This window comes from Pongo pygmaeus, chromosome 19 (assembly GCF_028885625.2).
Source record: "Pongo pygmaeus isolate AG05252 chromosome 19, NHGRI_mPonPyg2-v2.0_pri, whole genome shotgun sequence".
In the NCBI taxonomy this organism is placed as follows: Eukaryota; Metazoa; Chordata; class Mammalia; order Primates; family Hominidae; genus Pongo; species Pongo pygmaeus.
The window spans coordinates 93,407,003-93,427,955 of record NC_072392.2 but is presented as its reverse complement, the minus strand read 5'-3'; the positions used below and the strand labels follow the sequence as shown (position 1 = coordinate 93,427,955).

At 47.3% G+C, this 20,953-nt stretch overlaps 1 protein-coding gene across 1 annotated transcript; it reads left to right on the top strand.

The window, feature by feature from the left end:
• Positions 1-4,301: 4,301 nt before the first annotated feature.
• SUMO2 (small ubiquitin like modifier 2) lies at positions 4,302-19,390 on the top strand. Its single transcript, XM_054456341.2, has 4 exons — positions 4,302-4,630; positions 6,257-6,388; positions 12,269-12,340; positions 18,719-19,390. The coding sequence occupies exons 1-4, from the start codon at positions 4,415-4,417 to the stop codon at positions 18,779-18,781; spliced, it is 483 nt and encodes a 160-aa protein (XP_054312316.2). The 5' UTR covers positions 4,302-4,414; the 3' UTR covers positions 18,782-19,390.
• Positions 19,391-20,953: the final 1,563 nt, after the last annotated feature.

Genomic DNA, 20,953 nt, shown 5'->3' with positions numbered 1-20,953 from the left:
GTATTTTTAGTAGAGACGGGATTTTACCATGTTGTCCAGGCTGGTCTTGAACTCCTGAGTTCAGGTGATCCCCTCACCTTGGCCTCCCAAAGTGCTGGGACTACAGGTATGAGCTACCATGCCCGGCCCCAAACTTTAGTGTGTTTAAGAATCACCAGGGCTGGGCATAGTGGCTCCCACCTATAATTCTATCACTTTGGGAAGCTGAGGTGAGAGGATCTCTTGAGCTCAGGGGTTTGAGACCAGTCTGAGGAACATAGTGAGAGCCCCATCTGTACAAAAAATTAAAAAAAAATTAGCCTGGTGTGGTGGCATGCACCTGTAGTTGAAGCTACTTGGGAGGCTGAGGCAGGAGGATCCCTTGAGCCCAGGAGGCAGAGGTTGCAGTGAGCTGAGATCACGCCAATGCACTCTAGCCTGGGCAACAGAGTGAGACCTGCCAAAAAAAAAAGGCAGATTTGGCAGGGTATAGTGGCTCATGCCTGTAATCCCAGCATTTTGAGAGGCTGAGGCTAAGGCTGGAGGATCACTTGAGCCCAGGAGACACCATTTCTTTCTTTCTTTTTTTTTTTTGAGATGGAGTTTCACTCTTGTCGCCCAGGCTGGAGTGCAGTGGCGCAATCTTGGCTCACTGCAATTTCTGTCTCCCGGGATTCAAGTGATTCTTGCTGGGATTACAGGCATGAGCCACCACGCCCAGCCAGGAGATGCTATGTCTATAAAAAAAATAATAAATTAGGTGGGCGTGGTGGTGCCTGTCTGTAGTCCTAGCTACTCAGAGGCTGAGGCGAGAGGATGGTTTAAGCCCAGGAGTTCGAGGCTGCAGTGAGCTGTGGTTTGCGGTACTGCACTCTATCCTGGGTGGAAAGCAGACCTTTCTTAAAAAAGAAAAAAAAATTAGGTGAATTCCAGAGCCAGCCTTCCAAGGGGCCCAAAAATTTGTATTTAAACCAGCCCTTTAGATGATTCTGACTCACTTAAATATCCATGCATAATGGAGGTACTTTATTTATTAATTTTTTTTTGAGATGGAGTCTTGCTCTGTCGCCCAGGTTGGAGTGCAGTGGCATGATCTCGGCTCACTGCAAGCTCCGCCTCCCAGGTTCATGCCATTCTCCTGCCTCAACCTCCTGAGTAGCTGGGACTACAGGCGCCCAGCTAGTTTTTGGTGTTTTTAGTAGAGATGAGGTTTCACCGTGTTAGCCAGGATGGTCTCGATCTCCTGACCTCGTGATCCGCCCGCCTCGGCCTCCCAAAGTGCTGGGATTATAGGCATGAGCCACAGCACCTGGCCTGGAGGTACTTTAAAACAGATGGGTTAGGCCGGGCGCAGTGGCTCACGTCTGTAATCCCCGCACTTTGGGAGGCCAAATTGGGCAGATCACCTGAGGTCGGGAGTTTGAGACCAGCCTGACAATGTGGAGAAACCCTGTCTCTATTAAAAATACAAAATTATCCAGGCATGGTGGTGCATGGCATGCCTGTAATCTCAGCTACTCAGGAGGCTAAGGCAGGAGAATCACTTGAACCCGGCAGGCGGAGTTTGCAGTGAGCTGAGATCTTGCCATTGCACTCCAGCCTGGGCCACAAGAGCAAAATTCTGTCTCAAAAAAACAAACAAACAAATAAACGGCTGGGCGTGGTGGCTCACGCCTGTAATCCCAGCACTTTGGGGGGCCGAGACAGGCAGATCACGAGGTCAGGAGATCGAGACCATCCTGGCTAACACGGTGAAACCCCATCTATACTAGAAATACAAAAAGTTAGCCGGGCGTGATGGCACATGCCTGTAGTTCCAGCTACTCGGGAGGCTGAGGCAGGAGAATCGCTTGAACCCGGGGGGCAGAAGTTGCAGTGAGCCGAGATTGTGCCACTGCACTCCAGCCTGGGCGACAGAGCGTGACTCCGTCTAAAACAAAACAAACAACAACAACAAAAAAAAATAGATGAGTTAGGAGGGTATTTCCATATTGCAGTATCTTTGTGTTTTTTTGTTTTTGAGACAAAGTCTTGCTCTGTTGCCCAGGCTGGAGTGCAGTGAGTGGTGTGATCTTGGCTCACTGCAACCTCTACTTACTGGGTTCAAGCGATTCTCCTGCCTCAGCCCCCTGAGTAGCTGGGATTACAGGCACCTGCCACCATGCTTGGCTAATTTTTGTATTTTTAGTAGACACAAGGTTTCACCATGTTAGCCAGGCTGGTCTCAAACTCCTGACCTCAGGCAATCCATCCGCCTCGGCCTCCCAAAGTGCTGGGATTACTGGCGTGAGCCACCAGAGGGTTTCACCATGTTGGCTAGTCTGGTCTCAAACTCCTGACCTCAGGTGATCTGCCCGCCTTGGCCTCCCAAAGTGTTGGGATTACTGGCGTGAGCCACCAGAGGGTTTCACCATGTTGGCTAGTCCGGTCTCAAACTCCTGACCTCAGGTGATCTGCCCGCCTCGGCCTCCCAAAGTGTTGGGATTACAGGTGTGAGCCACCGTGCCCAGCTGATATTGCAGTATCTTTTGGGAGTGTTGATCTGAACTAGATAGTCTTCCTGCTTTGGCCTATCACACATCTAAGGTCTTAAGCCTCTTCCTCCCCAAAGAGGACCTACATAAAGCCAACAAATGCAGCTCCATCCAGAGGCCGAAGAAATTAGATTTGGTAAGAAGGTGGAATGGACAAGATCTGGCCAAGGTTGATTGGATGAGGAGTGTGTGAAGGAGAAGAAGTCAGGAATGTTGCTGGCCTTTCCAGCTTGGGGCAGCTGTTGTAGTGGTGTGTCACTCAGTTTAAGAGTGGTAGGTCAGGAAGAAGGACCCATGTGGAAGGTAAAGTGAGTTTTAGTTGAGAGTTGCTGGGTTTGAGGTGCCTCTGGGACATCCAAGTGGAGATATTCAGAAATCAACTGGAAACTCAGAAGAAAGATGTGGACTAGAAATAATGGATTTGAGGATCATTAGCAAAGAGATGGTAATGAAAGTCGGTGAAATCATCCTCGGAGAGGGAATGGAGTGATAAAAGGATCTTGAAGAAAACCCTAAGGAACAGTTAAGGGAAGGAGTGAGTAAGAAAAAAAATTGCAGAGAGAACAAAGGACAGGCTAGAGATGAGAGGAAAACCTACCTCCTGCAAAGTTCAAAAGAAGGAGTGACAAACTGAGAAGCATACTGGATTCAGCAAAGAAGTCTGCGGTGACCTTGTGGAGAGCAGTTTTAGTGGAACTTTGGGGACAGCACCAGATTGCAGTGGGTTGAGGAGTGAGTGGGAGGGGAGGGGTTGGAGACAGCTGGCGGGGACATTTTTTCAAGCTGTTTGGCCAAGAATGGAGAGAGAGAGGATGGTAACTTCATAGAATTGGGAGCTTTTTTTTTTCTATACTAACGAAGGAGAGGAAGAAAATTCAGGGACAAAAGGAAATAATAAAGCCCAGGGGGAGGAGCGAGATGGAATCCAGTGCACACACATCGGATTGTTCTTCAGACAGGAGGGACGCATGTGTATGTTTTCACCGGATGCAACGAGGAAAGGATTAATTTGGCTGGAAGCTTGATTGTTGGGTAGTTCTCGCTTATGGATACTGTTTCCTCTTGGAAGATAGGCGATGAGTAAGGAGTTCGTTGAATGAATACATGAATATTTTCCCGTAGCTAGTCAAAGTCTAGGGTTACCAGCAGGACAGAAGAAGACACTGCAGGCCGGGCGCGGTGGCTCACGCCTGTAATCCCAGCACTTTGGGAGGCCGAGGCGGGCGGATCACGAGGTCAGGAGATCGAGACCATCCTGGCTAACAGGGTGAAACCCTGTCTCTACGAAAAATACAAAAAATTAGCCGGGCGTTGTGGCGGGCACCTGTAGTCCCAGCTACTGGGGAGGCTCAGGCAGGAGAATCGCTTGAACCCGGGAGGCAGAGGTTGCTGTGAGCCGAGATCGTGCCACTGCACTCCAGCCTGGGCGACTGAGCGAGACTCCGTCTCAAACAAAAAAAAAAAAAAAAAAGAAGACACTGCATTTTAGGCAAGAGTCCGGTGGGAAGCAGGTTGAGACTGACTGAGAGGAAGTAACCATGGGAGGGCTGCTGGTCCACTGAATGAGAGATTTTTCCAGAACCTCATGCTGGGGCTTTGATTTAGGAATCCCCTTCCTCCTCTAGTCAGTCTGCCTTCCCTGGCCTATGGCTTACGTCTAAAGCCTCGAGCCTCATCGTTCCCACCGAGGACCAGCTGGAAGCCATTTTGATTATGCTCCACCACGAAGGAGGACAATACAGCCCCGCCCAGAGCCAGGCGCGCCCCCGCGGAGGGCCGGGTGCGCGTGTCCGCGCCTCTTCCCGCCGGCCGGGCGGGCGCCTGGCCCAGGACGTGGTGGCGCGGGGCGGGGGGTGGGGGTGGTTATGTAAGCGTTGCGCGCTCCCGCGAGGCGCCAGCCAATGGGAGGCCTCGGCTGCTCGTGCTCGCGCACGCAGGGTAGGGGGAGGGAGCGCACGACGTGCGCGCACCCTCTCCCCTCGTCCACCGCTGCCGCCTCCTTCTTCTGCCGCTCCTGGTGCTGCTTGTGTGCTCGTTTGGTGCGGACCTGGTACCTCTTTTGTGAAGCGGCAGCTGAGGAGACTCCGGCGCTCGCCATGGCCGACGAAAAGCCCAAGGTGAGCTCGCCTCCGGCCCCTTCGCCTCGCCGCGCGGTCGGGGTCATGGCGCGGGCCGGGGTCCGGCCAGAGCCCGCCGCTGGCTCCCAGCGCTTTCCCGGGCCCCCCACGGGGCCGGCCGCGGCTCAGGCCCGGGCGCTCCGCGCCATTTTCCTCCCTCCCTCTCTTCCTCCCTCCCGCGCCGAAGGAGGCCCCGCCGCTCTCTCCCGCCCCCGGCGGCCTCCGAGTGCGCGCCGGGCGCGAGTTGGGCGGGCAGATCGCGGACGCCCGCGGACCCACCAGCCCCGAACGGGGATTCTTGGCCCAGCCGGCCGGCGCGCGTGAGGAGGGGCGTTAGGGCGCGCGGGGTCTCCACCCTCCGTCGACCCCGCGTCGGGTGTTGCAGTCTCCGAGGCGGCGGGGAGTCCTCTGGGCTCGGGCTTCACCTCTCAGGGGTAGGAACCGCGGGCATCTGGGGACCCCTACCTGGGGCCGCGGCGGCGGGGCGAGGGTTCTGGGCGAATCAATGGGCTGCTTGATGGGCAGGAACCTGGATGCCCGCGGGCCGCCGTCCTGGGCCTGGGGGTAGGGGGATTCCCGTGGAGTATTTCCCACTTTAATGGCCTCAGGGGCCCGAAGGGGGAGGGGCAGTGGCTTTTCCCTGGGTGCCAACGAACCCCTAATCCGCGAACACCATGTGGTTTCATGAAGTTGGAGGCACAGGTACGAGCAGAGAGACTTTGTGCGGCTTAACTTTTGAACGCGGCTTTTGAGGCACCCGGAGACTTCCCGGGAGGACTTGGGGACACCCATCATCGGGGCACACGGGACTTGCTGCTTTTAGTTTGGTGACACCCCCCGCCTCCCGCGCCTTTACTTTCTGGAGCGTTTTAGGGCTACAGAATTGCTTCTACACTCGATTTTGGACAACTTTAGGTTGGATCGAAATCTACAAGAAACACTTAGGATAAAACTGTGTATTTGACCCATGACAACAAAGGGGAGGGGAGAATAAGTGCTCTTAACCGAAAATAAAAATGAAGCTGCTAATAGAGGAGAACGTTAACTGTGGTCTTGAGTATTAGCGCTGTTCCGGAGGGAATCGGGATATTCTTCGATTGTTTTTTTTTTTTGTTTGTGTATTTCCTTTAATGGAGATTGGATTTAGGTTATTAAACTGAGTTTGGTAACTTTTTAACGACAACGGTAATGAGTTTTGAATGGCAGGCTGTAGATTTATTGTTTTGTTTCTTGCAGTTGTACTTAAAGTGCTTAGAAAAGAGAAGGGACTCTATTTTTAACTTTTTTGGGGGGTAAAGTATTTTGGGAGTGATATATGCCATTTTAGAAAGTTTAGCTTCAAGAGAACGTTGCAATACACTGAATAGGACCCAACTTTAAACATATATTGTTGCTACTGATAGTATTGCATGTAGGCTTTTCCGTATCTGACAGCTATCTAATACTGTTGCTGCAGGATTTCTCCTCTTTCACATTGATTTCAGCAGCTGAAAGCAGCCGTATGCCGTTTTAGCATACAGTATGAGAAACCTGTTGATTTTTGAAGCAACTAGGGCTGCTGCTGCTTTATAAAACGTGTTTGTTGATCACATTTCCCGAATTATACTTTTATTTTTCTTTTAACAGGAAGGAGTCAAGACTGAGAACAACGATCATATTAATTTGAAGGTGGCGGGGCAGGATGGTTCTGTGGTGCAGTTTAAGATTAAGAGGCATACACCACTTAGTAAACTAATGAAAGCCTATTGTGAACGACAGGTGAGGAATTCATATGTGTACTTCCACTGAATAAAACTATTTTTAAAAATCTTATTTTCATGGGAACAAAAACTAGACTAGCATATTACAATGACTTTTTGATGGGATGAATATGCACTTGGCACGTCAGTTTTATCGTGCACTTAGTATATTGATAGCTCATGAAAACCCTTAGGATGATTTGGTTAGTAGTATATGTGGTTCCAGTCCTGTGCCAGAAATCCATCAAATTATATTTACAATAATTTTTTTTTTTTTTTACCAGGGAAATGTACTTTTATGTTTATAAGAAAATAAGAGTGAGCTTGGTAAAATTACTTATCAGTCTTTTATTATTTTATTTTATTTTTTTGAGATGGAGTTCCATTCTTGTTGCCCAAGCTGAAGTACAGTGGCGTGAGCTCAGCTCACTGCAACCTCCACTTCAAGCGATTTTCCTGCCTCAGTCTCTCGAGTAGCTGGGATTACAGGTGCCCGCTACCAGGCCTGGCCAATTTTTTTTGTATTTTTAGTAGAGATGGGGTTTCACCATATTGGCTAGGCTGGTCTCAAACTCCTGACCTCAGGTGATCCGCCCGCCTCAGCCTTCCAAAGTGCTGGGATTACAAGCATGAGCCACTGCGCCAAACCAAGAAGTCTTTTTTTTTTTTTTTTTTGAGATGGGAGTCTCACTCTAGTTTTTTTTAAGCTAGAACTTATCTACCTTGTAAATTGTGTTTTATTTTTGTTTGTTTTTGTTTTTGACGGAGTCTTGCTCTGTTGCCCAGGCTGGAGTGCAGTGGTGCAATCTCGGCTCGCTGCAACCTCTGCCTCCTGAGTTGAGGCTATTCTTATGCCTCAGCCTCCTGAGTAGCTGGGATTTCAGGCGTGCGCCACCACGCCCGGCTAATTTTGTATTTTTAGTAGACCTGACCTCAACTCCTGACCTCAAGTGATCCGCCCACCTTGGCCTCTTAGAGTGCTGGGATTACAGGCGTGGGCCACCGTGCCTGGCCCCTTCAGATTGTTCTAAATAGGCTCAAAATAGAATAAGGCTTAAACCTGTGTAAGTTGGGAAATTGAGTTTGAGTTTATACTTGAAAGATCAGTGAAGATAAAAACTTCCTTTAGGCCTGGTGCAGTGGCTCATATCTGTAATCCCAGCACTTTGGGAGACTGAGGCAGGTGGCACTTGAGATCAGCCTGGCCACCGTGGCAAAATCCCATTTCTACTAAAAATCCAGCCACCACACCCGGCTAATTTTTGTATTGTCAGTGAGATGGGGTTTCACCATGTTGGTCAGACTGGTCTTGAACTCCTGATCTCAGGTGATCTACCTGCCTCGGCCTCCCAAAGTGCTGGGATTACAGGCGTGAGCCACTGTGCCCGGCAAGATAACCATATACTCTTATTTGAAGAATTTTGCTGAAATCACCCTACATGAACTTATGAATTGTGTTAAATAATTTATACACTGGCATCTTCTCTATTTGAACACTAGTGCCCCTTCAGGATACAGGGGAATTTTAAAAGGTAATCCTTTTGGAGAACTTCTTTAGCAAAACTGCATACAAAATAGAAAATCATAGGCTGGGCGTGGTAATCCAGTACTTTGGGAGGCCAAGGCTGGAAGACCAGTCTGGACAACTTAGTAAGACCTCATCTCTTTGTTTTGTTTTGTTTTGAGGTGGAGTTTTGCTCTTATTGCCCAGGCTAGAGTGCGGTGGCGCAATCTCGGCTGACTGCATCCTCCGCCTTCAGTTTTAAGCGATTGTCCTGCCTTAACCTCCCAAGTCGCTGGGATTACAGGCACCCGCCACTGTGTCCAGCTATTCTTTTTTTTTTTTTTTGTATTTTTAGTAGAGATGGTGTTTCACCATGTTGGTCAGGCTGGTCTTGAACTGCTGACCTCGTGATCCACCCGCCTCAGCCTCCCAAAGTGCTGGGATTACAGGCATGAGCCACTGCGCCTGGCCCAGACCTCATCTCTTAAAAAAAAATTAGGTGGTTGTGGTGGCACATACCTGTAGTCCAGGCTATTTCAGTGACAGACGTGGGAGGATCGCTTGAGCTTGGCAGGTCTAGGCTACAATGAGCCATGATCTCATTGCTGCACTCCAGTATGGGTGACAGAATGAGACCCTGTCTCAAAACCACAAACAAACAGAATCATACTTCAGTTTGGTGGTTTTGAACAGTATTCTTTTTTTTTTTTTGAGAGAGTCTCGCACTGTTGCCCAGGCTGGAGTGCAGTGGCACCATCTCGGCTCACTGCAACCTCTGCCTCCTGGGTTCAAGCGATTCTCCTGCCTCAGCCTCTCGAGTAGCTGGGACTACAGGTGCGTGCCACCGCGCCCAGCTAATTTTTGTATTTTTTGTAGAGACGGAGTTTCACAGTATTGGCCAGGATGATCTCGATCTCTTGACCTCATGATCCGCCTGCTTCGGCCTCCCAAAGTGCTGGGATTATAGGCGTGAGCCACCAGTGCCTGGCCTTGAACACTATTCTTATGCATATCTTATTTAACTTTCTGCAATTGCAAAATTTTGCCTTTTTTTTTTTTTTTTTTTTGAGACAGGGTTTTGCCCTGTTGCCCATGCTGAAGTGCAGTGGCAGGATTATGATCATGGCTCACTGCATCTTCTGCCTCCCAGGCTCAAGCAATCCTCCCACCTCAGGCTCCCAGGTAGTTGGGACTATAGGCTTGTGCCACTGGGCGATTCTTTTTTTTTTTTTTTTTGAGACGGAGTCTCACTCTGTCAGTCAGACTGGAGTGTAGTGACAATCTCAGCTCACTGCAACCTCCACCTCCCGGGTTCAAGCAAGTCTCCTGCCTCAGCCTCCTGAGTAGGTGGGATTATAGGCACCTACCACCACACTCGGCTAATTTTTGTATTTTTCGTAGAAACGGGGTTTTACCATGTTGGCCAGGCTGATCTCGAACTCCTGAGCTCAGGTGACCCACCCACCTCGCCGCCTCGGCCTCCCAAAGTGCTGGGATTACAGGCATGACGCACTACACCTGGCTTTTCTTTTCTTTCTTTCTTTTTTTTTTTTTTTAAAGATGGAGTTTCCCTCTTGTTGCTGAGGCTGAATGCAATGGCGCAATCTAGGCTTACTGGAACCTCCGCCTCCCAGGTTCCAGTGATTCTCCTGCCTCAGCCTCACAAGTAGCTGGGATTACAGGCATGCACCACCACGCCTGGCTAATTTTGTATTTTTAGTAGAGACGGGGCTTCACCATGTTGATCAGGTTGGCTGGTCTCAAACTCCTGACCTCAGGTGATCCACCTGCTTTGGCCTTCCAAAATGTTGGGATTATAGGTGGAGCTACTGCACCTGGCCACCATGCAAATTTTTTAATTTCTTTTTTTTGAGATGGAGTCTTGCTCTGTTGGCCAGGCTGGAGTGCAGTGGCATGACCTCAGCTCACTGCAATCTCTGCTCCTGGATTCAAGCAATTCTCCTGCCTCAGCCTCTTGAATAACTGGGATTACAGCCTGCCACCTTGCCCAGCTAATTTTTTGTATTTTTATTTATTTATTTATTTATTTATTTATTTATTTATTTATTGAGACAGAGTCTCGCTCTGTCACCCAGGCAATGGCACGATCTCGGCTCATTGCAACCTCCACCTCCCGGGTTCATGCAATTTTCCCCCCTCAACCTCCGGCTGGAGTAGCTGGGACTACAGGCGTGTGCTATTGTGCTCAGCCAATTTTTGTATTTTTAGTAGAGACGGGGTTTCACCATGTTGGACAGGCTGGTCTCGAACTCCTGACCTCAGGTGATCTTCCACCTCAGTCTCCCAAGGTGCTAGGATTACAGGCGTGAGCCACAACACTTGGCCTTCGTTTTTAGGTAGATGATGGTTATATACTGTTTTTCATCCCTTTTATTCCACTGATACTTACTGAGCAGCACCTACTATGTGCAAGGGATAGACTGTGTAACTAAAACAGTCTAGGTTCCTATACCTCCTGAAGTGTGTTTTTTAGTAAGACGGTAAGTAATTACAGATTTGGGTAAGTATTAAAAGAAATTAAAAAGCAGGTGCTTTTTTAAAGCTATTCCAGGAAGTTCAAGGGTGTAGGTTGGGGCATTTTAGGTCGGTTTTGTTGTTGTTGTTTTTGAGACTGAATCTGGTCTGTTGCCCAGGCTGGAGTGCTAGGGCACGATCTCGGCTCACTGCAAACTCCACCTCCCAGGTTCAAGCGATCCTCCTGCCTCAGCCTCCCCAATAGCTGGGATTACAGGCGCATGCCACCACACCCGGCTAATTTTTGTATTTTTAGTAGAGGCGGGGTTTCACCATGTTGGCCAGGCTGGTCTTGAACTTCAGACCTCAGATGATCTGCCTTGGCCTCCTAAAGTGTTGGAATTACAGCGTGAGCCCCCGAGCTCAGACTGGAGTCTTTAAATGGGCATTTTTTTTCCTTTAAATTTCTTGTCAGCGGCTGGCCGGGCGGATCACGAGGTCAGGAAATTGAGACCATCCTGGCTAACACGGTGAAACCCCATCTCTACTAAAATACAAAAAATTAGCCCAGCATGGTGGCATGAACCTGTAGTCCCAGCTACTCAGGAGGCTGAGGCAGGAAAGTCACTTGAACTCCGGTGGTGGAGGTTGCGTTGAGCAGAGATCGTGCCACTCACTCCAGCCTGGGCGACAGAGCGAGACTCCATTTAAAAAAAAAAATTTCATTTCCTTGTCTAACTTATTTAAATGCATATTTGTCTCAAGGTATGTTCTATTTAACATTATAGTAGCTGTGTCTGAAAAGCAGTAAAGCTTTTTAAAAGAATGACTTACTGGCTGGGCGGAGTGGCTCACATCTGTAATCCCAGCATTTTGGGAGGCTGAGGTGAGTGGATCATTTGAGGTCAGGAGTTCGAGATCAGTCTGGCCAACATGGTGAAACCCCGTGTCTACTAAAAACACAAAAATTAGCTGGGCATGTTGGCGAGCGCCGGTAATCCCAGCTACTCGGGAGGCTGAGGCAGGAGAATCACTTGAACCCAGGAGGCGGAGGTTGCAGCGAGCCAAGATCGCACCACTGCACTCCAGCCTGGGCGACATAGCAAAACTGTCTTAAAAAACAAACAAAAACAACAACAAACAGGCCGGGCACAGTGCGTTATGCCTGTAATCCCAGCACTTTGGGAGGCTGAGGTGGTCAGATCACCTGAGGTCAGGAGTTCGAGACCAGCCTGGCCAACATGGCGAAACCCTGTTTCTACTAAAAAATACAAAAATTAGCCAGGCGTGGTGGCGCCTGCCTAGTCCCAGCTAATCAGGAGGCTGAGGCAGGAAAATTGCTTGAACCCAAAAGGCGGAGGTTGCAGTGAGCCGAGATCGCACCACTGCCCTCCAGCCTGAGTGACAGAGCGAGACTCTTGTCTCAAAAAAGAAAAAAAATACTACATCTTACTGTTCACTGAAAATGAGAGGCTGGGCACCGTGACCCACTTCTATAATCCCAGCACTTTGGGAGGCTGAGGCGGATGGAGCACCTGAGATTAGGAGTTCGAGACCAACCTGGCCAACATGATGAAACCCAGTCTCTACTAAAACTACAAAAATTAGCCGGTTGTTGTGGTGGGGGACCGTAGTCCCAGCTACTCTTGGGAGGCTAAGGCAGAAGAATCGGTTGAACCAGGAGGTGTAGGTTTCCTTGAGCTGAGATCACGCCACTGCACTTCAGCCTTGACAACAGAGCAAAACTGTCTCAAAAGAAAATGAGAATCAATCTTTTTACCTATAGGGTATGTTAACATGTTGGCAATTGTTTATTTAGGTATTTCTTTAATATATTCATGGCTAAATATGCATGTAGTTTTATCTAAATCGAATTCTGTTTCTCTTAATGCTGTTTATTGCTTTTAAATTCTCGTTCAGGGATTGTCAATGAGGCAGATCAGATTCCGATTCGACGGGCAACCAATCAATGAAACAGACACACCTGCACAGGTAAAAAAACTCTCCTAATTAGAAAAATTACTATTTGTAATTTTTTGAACAGCTATGTTTATGAATTTGAACGTTTAGACACTGGAGTATAGTTCTTGTAGAGTTCAGAGCTTTGGGAAGTATGACCAAAGGGGAACAGAAAGGAAAATAGGAATAGGCTCAGGAAATGCCAATGGTTTTTACTCATTTATTTTTAATTTTCATTTTAATTATTTTTTTAGGGACAGGGCCTCTCTGTTGCCTGGGTTGAAGTGTAGTGGCCTCATTATAGCTCACTGCAGTCTTGGCCTCCCAAAGTGATGGGATTATAGGCATGAATCAATGTGCCCAACCCCACCAGTGGTTTGTGTTTGTTTTTTGTGACGGAATCTCACTCCATCGCCCAGGCTTGAGTACAGTGGCACGATCTTGGGTCACTGCAGCCCTCGCCTGCCATGCTTAAGCAATTCTCCTGCCTCAGCCTCCCAGAATAGCTGGGATTACAGGCATGCACCACCATGCCTGGCTAATTTTTGTATTTTTGGTAGGGATGGGGTTTCACCATGTTGGCCAGGCTGGTCTTGAACTGCTGACCACAAGTGATCCGCGCCCGCCTTGGCCTCCCAAAGTGTTGGGATTGACAGGTGTGAGCCACCACACCCAGCCAGATCCTCACCATTTTAGTTCTACATGCTGAATTGAAATTCTCTTTTACGTGTCTTCATGAACGAAAAGGAACTAATGGCTGTAACTGCCACGTCCCATAGCTTTGTTTGACAGGGAAAGCCCCTGATAATAGGAGATTTTCCAAACCCTTACTACAAAACGTGATGCTCTCTGATCCTTTAGCTCTTTACGTACCACTTCATTTTGTCTGTCACTTTCTGTAGGATCAGCTTGATTGTCTTCTGTGGCAGAAGCTCTGTTTCTTTTTACCCTCTCAAAGTTCCATTAAATACTTCCAGTTTTGGTCTAGCAAGGTGGCTCATGAGAGCCATTTTCAAGATTACAAAGTGCTTGTAATGCCAGCACTGTGACGCCAAGGCGGGTGGAGCGCTTGAGTCCAGGATTTCAAAACCAGCCTGGGCAACATGGCAAAACTCTCTCTTTACAAAAAAATACAAAAATTAGCCAGGGAGTAGTGGTATGTGCCTGTAGTACCAGCTACTTCTTAGGGTGAGGTGGAAGGATTGCTTGAGCCCAGGAAGTGGAGGCTGTAGTCAACCAAGATGGCGCCACTGCACTCCAGCCTGGGTGACAAAGTGAGGCCCTCTCTCAAAAAAAAAAAAAAAAAAGACTTCCAGTCTTGTCCTGACTTGGCGGCTCACACCTGTAGTCCTAGCACTTTAGGAAACTGACACAGACAGGAGGGTTGCTTGAGGCCAGGAGTTTAAGACCAGTCCGGGCAACATAGCAAGACCTGGTCTCTACAGGAAAGAAAAAGAGCTGGGCATGGTAGTATGTGTCTGTAGTCCCAGCTACTTGGGAAGTTTAGTGGGAGGGGTGCTTGAGGCCAGGAGTTTCAGGCCGCAGTGAGTTATGATCATACTACTGCACTCCAGCCTGGGCGATAGAGCAAAACTGTCTCAAAAATAGAAGACTTACACTTTCTGAAACATATTTTACAATGTTGTGATAGTAGAAATTTAAATTGGATCCCATGTACTTTTGAATTTCAACTTTATCACCCAGTAAAAACTAGAAAGTGATAAATGTGGCATGAAGCAGCAGATCCAGATTGTAGTTTTGTTGATAATCTTTGAAAATTGGAAAAGCCCCTGAGTTGTACTGAAAAGAAGAATATTTTGAAGACATTTCAACTGGTGACAGTCTCTCAAAAGGAATTACGGGCCGGGTGCACTTGCTCACACCTGTCATCCTAGCACTTTGGGAGGCTGAGGCAGGCAGATCGCTTGAGGTCAGGAGTTTGAGACCAGCCTGGACAATATGGTGAAACCCTGTGTCTGCCAAAAAGTACAAAAAGTAGCCAGGCATCACGGGGCGCGGTGGCTCACGCCTGTGATCCCAGCACTTTGGGAGGCCGAGGTGGGCGGATCATCTGAGGTTGGGAGTTTGAGACCACCCTGACCAACATGGAGAAACCCCGTCTCTACTAAAAATACAAAATTAGCTGGATGTGGTGGCCTGTAATCCCAGCTGCTCGGGAGGCTGAGGCAGGAGAATCGCTTGAACCCAGGAGGCAGAGGTTGCAATGAGCCGGAGATCATGCCATTGCACTCCAGCATGGATAACGAGCAAAACTCAAAAAAAGAAAAAAAAATTAGCCAGGCATGATGGTGCACGCCTGTAGTCCCAGCTACTCAGGAGGCTGAGGCGGGAGAATCACCTGAACCCGAGAGGTGGAGATTGAAGTCAGCAGAGATGGTGCCACTGCACTCCAGCCTGGGTAACAGCCCCTGTCTCAAAAAAAAAAAAAAAAAAGTCTGGGTACAGTAGCTCACGACTGTAATCCTAGCACTTTGGGAGGCCGAGGCGAGTTGATCACCTGAGGTCAGCAGTTCAAGACCAGCCTGGCCAATGTGGCGAAACTACCCCATCTCTACTAAAAATACAGAAATTAGCCGCGCATGGTGATGCTCACCTGTAGTCCCATCCCAGCTACTCAGGAGGTTGAGCCAGGGGAATCTGGGCAGGGAAAGGTGTCGGAGACAGACAGTCGAGGTTGCAGTGAGCCGGAGGTCATGCCACTTCACTCTAGCCTGGGTGAAAGAGTGAAACCCTGTCAAAAAACAAAACAAAACAAAACAAAAAACGCAATTATGATATGTAGCCACAAGGAGGAGCTAAATTCTATTGATAAATGAGGCTGGGACAGGAACCTCATTTTTTAAAGGCATTTACAGTTTCACTGTAAAACTTCACATTTGGATTATTTTGTTTTAGTAGATAGATGACAGGCTTGTTTGGTTTTAAAAGAAATAGTAAAAAGTATCCATTGTGCTATACTCTCAGTTATTAGAATGTATTTCCTGTCTTTAAGCCCTCCTTACCCACCACTAAAATGGGATTATCTGCTATAGTAGTTACAAATATTAAACAAGGAGTTATTTGTTTGGATCTGTGACCTTGAGGCATTTTAAAATCTTCAGGTTGAATTTGCAATTCATTTTACTTCATTTTGAAGAATTTGGAATTGATTCGTTTTAGAATTATTCTCCCAATATTTGTTAGATAGCAGGATAGTGATAAATTAAAACATCTTAGCAGGCCTCCTGCCTGCCCCCGCCTCCTCAGCTTTTTTTTATTTTTTTATTTTTCGAGACGGAGTTTTGCTCTGTTTCCCAGACTGGAGTGCAGTGGCTTGATCTCAGCTCACTACAACCTCCGCTTCCTGGGTTCAAGCGATTCTCCTGCCTCAGCTTCCTGAGTAGCTGGCATTATAGGCGCCCACCACGATGCCTGGCTAATTTTGTTTTTATTTTATTTGTTTATCTTGTTTTTATTTATTTTCTGTATTGACAGAGTCAATACAAAATTAGCTGGGCATGGTGGCGCATGCCTGTACTCCCAGCTACTTCAGAGGCTGAGGCAGGAGAATTGCTTGACCCGGGAGGCAGAGGTTGCAGTGAGCCGAGATCGCGCCATTGCGCTTCACCCTGGGCAACAACAGCGAAACTCCATCGCAAGAAAAAATAGAAAAACACAAATGTAGTCATACAATAAGCTGCTTTGCTCCTTGGGGTGTACTTTTTTTTTTTTTTAACTGCCCCTTACAGAGCATGGCTAACTTATATAGTCAGTGTACCCAGAGTTGACTGCTGCTTAGTTTTAAAATTGTGTTTTTAGCCTAACATTGTATCTACTGTATCTTAAAGATATTTTCATTTCTGTACATGAAAATCTTATTTTTTTAACGGCTATATGGTATTTAATATCTGAGCATACTATGTTTTATTAATTTGGGTTTTTGTTTTGTTTTGTTTTGTTTTTTGAGAAACGGAGTCTTACACTGTCACCCAGGCTGGAGTGCAGTGGCACGATCTCAGCTCACTATAACCTCCACCTCCCAGGTTCAAGCGATTCTCCTGCCTCAGCCTCCAGAGTGTCTGGGATTACAGGTGCCTGCCACCCATGCCCAGCTAATTTTTTGTATTTTTAGTAGAGACGGGGTTTCACTATGTTGGTCAGGCTGGTCTCGAATGACTGACTTGTGAGCCACCACGCCTGGCCTGGGTTTTTTTTGTTTGTGTTTTTTTTTTTTTTTTGGAGACAGAGTCTTGCTCTGTTGCCAGGCTGGAGTGCTATGGGGCAATCACAGCTCACTGTAACCTCCACTTCACGGGTTCAAGTGGTTCTCCTGCCTCAGCCTCCTGAGTAGCTGGGACTACAGGCGTGCGCAACCACACCCAGCTAATTTTTGTATTTTTGGTAGAAACGGGGTTTCACCATGTTGGCCAGGATGGGTTTGACCTGTTGACCTGGTGATCCGCCCACCTTGGCCTCCCAAAGTGTTGGGATTATAGGCTTGAGCCCCGGCACCCAGCCTCATTTGGGTTTTTATTGAGATTTGTTTTCAGTCTTTGCTAAACAGTGCAGCGAGGTTCTTTAAACATATCACCCTTCTGTGGGCCCTCGACACAGACATATTCAGCTTTCATTTATTTAATTTTTTTTGAGACAGTTTCTTGTCACATGCAATGGCACGATCTTGGCTCACTGCAACCTCCACCTCCTGGGCTCAAGTGATTATCCTGCCTCAGCCTCCCAAGTAGCTGGGATTACAGGCGTGCAGGCGTGTGCCACCACGCCCAGCTAATTTTTTTTGTTTTGTTTTTTGTATTTTTAGTAGAGACTGGGTTTCACCATTTTGGCCAGGCTGGTCTCAAATTCCTGACCTCAGGTGATCTGCCTGCCTCGGCCTCCCAAAGTGTTGGGATTACAGGTGTGAGCTGCCACACCCGGCCCCCCCCCCCCTTTTTTTTTTTGAGACCAAATCTCGCTCTGCCACCCATATTGGAGTCCAGTGGCACAATCTTGGCTCACCACAACCTCTGCTTCCTGGGTTCAAGCGATTCTCCTGCCTCAGCCTCCCGAATAGCTGGGATTACAGGCACATGCCACCATGCCTGGCTAATGTTAAAAATATTTTTAGGCCGGGCGCAGTGGCTCACACCTGTAATCCCAGCACTTTGGGAGGCCGAGGAGGGTGGATCACGAGGTCAGGAGATCTAGACTATCCTGGCTAACACGGTGAAACCCCGTCTCTACTAAAAATACAAAAAATTAGCCAGGTGTTGCTGGCGCCTGTAGTCCCAGCTACTCGGGAGGCTGAGGCAGGAGAATGGCGTGAACCCAGGAGGCGGAGCTTGCAGTGAGCTGAGATCCTGCCACTGGACTCCAGCCTGGGCAACACAGTGAGACTCCATCTCAAAAAAAAAAAAAAATTTTTTTTTTAATAGGGATGAGGTTTCACCAGGTTGACCAGGCTGGTCTTGAACTCCTGACCTCAGGTGATCCGCCCACCTCAGCCTCCCAAAGTGTTCAGATTACAGGAGTGAGCCATTGTGCGTGGCCCCAGCTTTTTTTCTCTTTTTTTGATAAAGGATCTTTTGCTTTGTCACTCAGGCTGGAGTGAGCTGGTGTGGTCCCGGTTCACTGCAGCCTTGATCTTATGGGCTCAATTGATCCTCCCACCTCGGCTTCCTGAGTAGCTGGGAGTATGGACATGTGTCACCATGGCTGGCTAATTTTTTTTGTTTGTTTGTTTTGTTTTTTGTAGAGATGTTGTCTCCCTATGTTGCCCAGGCTGGTCTAGGTCTCCTGGGCTCAAACAATCCTCCATTGTTGGCCTCCAGTAGTACTGGGATTACAGGCATGAGCCACCGCACCTGGCTAATATTCTGCTTTTTACTCAAAAACTAAGTTTTGGCTGGGTGCAGTGGCTCATGCCTATAATCCCAGCACTTTGGGAGGCCGAGGCAGGCAGATCACTTGAGTTCAGGAGTTTGAGACCAGCCTGGGCAACATGACGAAACCCCATCTCTACTAAAAATACAAAAAAATTAGCTGGGTGTGGTGGCGGATGCCTGTAATCTCAGCTACTTGGGAGGCTGAGGCAGGAGAATTGCTTGAACCTGAGGGGTGGACGTTGCAGTGAACTGAGATCATGCCACTGCACTCCAGCCTGGGTGACAGAAATCCTGTCTCAAAAAAAAAAACCCACAACAAGTAAGTTTTATCTAATAATCATAAAAAAGGAAGCCAAGTGAAGAATTACTTAAACCAAGTGTGTTGATACATTAAGCTATAAGACATCTAAAATAATGAAACTTGGAACTTAGTGGAACATGTACATGTTTTCAGCATACTTAAACCCGAAAATCATTAATTTTCAGAACTTAATCAGTGCTTTTACATTTGTTTTTTCTTTTATGCTAGTTGGAAATGGAGGATGAAGATACAATTGATGTGTTCCAACAGCAGACGGGAGGTGTCTACTGAAAAGGGAACCTGCTTCTTTACTCCAGAACTCTGTTCTTTAAAGACCAAGATTACATTCTCAATTAGAAAACTGCAATTTGGTTCCACCACATCCTGACTACTACCGTATAGTTTTCTCTATTCTTTCATTTCCCCCTTCCCCATTCCTTTATTGTACATAAAGTAACTGGTATATGTGCACAAGCATATTGCATTTTTTTTTTTTTAACTAAACAGCCAATGGTATGTTTTGATTGACATCAAGTGGAGACGGGATGGGGAAAAATACTGGTTCTGTGAAAATACCCCCTTTCTCCATTAGTGGCATGCTCATTCAGCTCTTATCTTTATATTCCAGTAAGTTATTTTGCTCTCACTGTTTTAACAAAAAAAAAAAAACAACAACATAAAAATCCTTGCATACCTTGTTCAATTGGAGAATTTTAATGTTTTTCATTTATCATTGTAAAACCAAGGACAATTTTATAACTTTTTTGTACGTAGCTGTTACATGTAGGGCAATCTGTCTTTAAGTAGGGATAAATTACTCTAAAACAAAAAAGAATCCTAGATAGTTTTCCCTTTAAGTCAAGCGTCTTGTTGTTTAAATAAACTTCTTGTTTAAAATGAGCTGTTTTCTTTATTCTGAGAAATATTAAATAGAAAATTGAGGCTTAGAAAAAACACATAAATAGGCCGCTTAGAAGTAACATTTCAAGAAGGAAATAAAGCTACTTGGTGTTTTTGACAGACTGATACTGATGCCAAACAAAGAATAACAGTTTTATAAATATCACCTTGTTCCAAAAGTTTCTCTAGGTCCCATGTTAATATGCAAGTATACTAGCAGAAAAATTGGGCCATAGTATTGTGGATTTCCAGGTATTTTCTGTATATTAAGTGAGGCACAGAGCGTAGGGTATAGGGTAGCACATGTGGCAAGGAGAAAGTTCTGATTTTGCCTTTGTTGCTGATAAAACACTGAACCATTCTAGCCTGCACTTATAATAAGTAAATACTCCCTAACCTAAAATAAAGTTTTCGTTTCTTATTCAAGGATTTTTTTTTTTGAGACAGCCTCTTGTTGCCCAGGCTGGAGTGTAGTGGTGCAATTTCAGCTCACTGCAACCTCCGCCTCCCGGGTTCAAGCGATTCTCCTGCCTCAGCCTCCTGAGTAGCTGGGGGGGTCATAGGTGCATGCCACCATGCCCAGCTAATTTTTTTTTTCTATTTTTAGTAGAGACAGGGTTTTATCATGTACGCCAGGCTGGTCTCGAACTCCTGACCTCAGGTGATCCACCCATCTCAGCCTCCGAAAGTGCAGGGATTACGACGTGAGCCACCACGCCTGGCCTATTCAAGAATATTGAGGGACAGAAAATATCTATATATATCCATCCTCAGAACCTTAAATATACAGGTCACTACAGTGTTTATTATTTTAATTTTTGTTTCTTAGGGGGTTTTTTTTGGTGGTGGTTTTTTGAGACGGAGCATCACTCCGTTGCCCAGGCTGTAGTGCAGTGGTGCAATCTCGGCTCACTGCAAGCTCCGCCTCCTGGGTTCACGCCATTCTCCTGCCTCAGCCTCCTGTCTTAGGTCTTTTTGAAAGAGGTTATGCCTCTGTTGCCTAGTCTGGAGTGGTGCAGTGGTGTGATCTCGGCTCACTGCAACCTCCACTTCCAGGTCTTAAGAGATCCTCCCTGCTCAGCCTTGTGAGTAGCTAGAGCCACAGGTGCATGCCACCACAGCCGACTAATTTTTGTATTTTTTACAGAGAGTGTTTCGCCATATTGTCCAGGCCGGGCTCAAACCCCTGATCTTAAGTGATCTATCTGCCTTAGCCTCCCAGTGTGCCGGGTTTACAGGCGTGAGCCACTATGCCCAGCCCCTTTTTAATTTTTTAAAAATGTTTATTTTTGAGACGGAGCTTTGCTCTTGTTGCCCCGGCTGGAGACCAATGGCATGATCTCAGCTCACTGCAACCTCCGCCTCCCGGATTCAACTGATTTTCCTGCCTCAACCTCCGGAAAAGCTGGGATTGCAGGCATGTACCACCATGCCTGGCTAATTCTGTAGTTTTAGTAGAGAAGGAGTTTCTCTATGTTGGTCAGGCTGGTCTCCACCTCCCGATCTCAGGTGATCTGCCTGCCTTGGCCTCCCAAAGTGCTGGGATTACAGGCTTGAGCCACT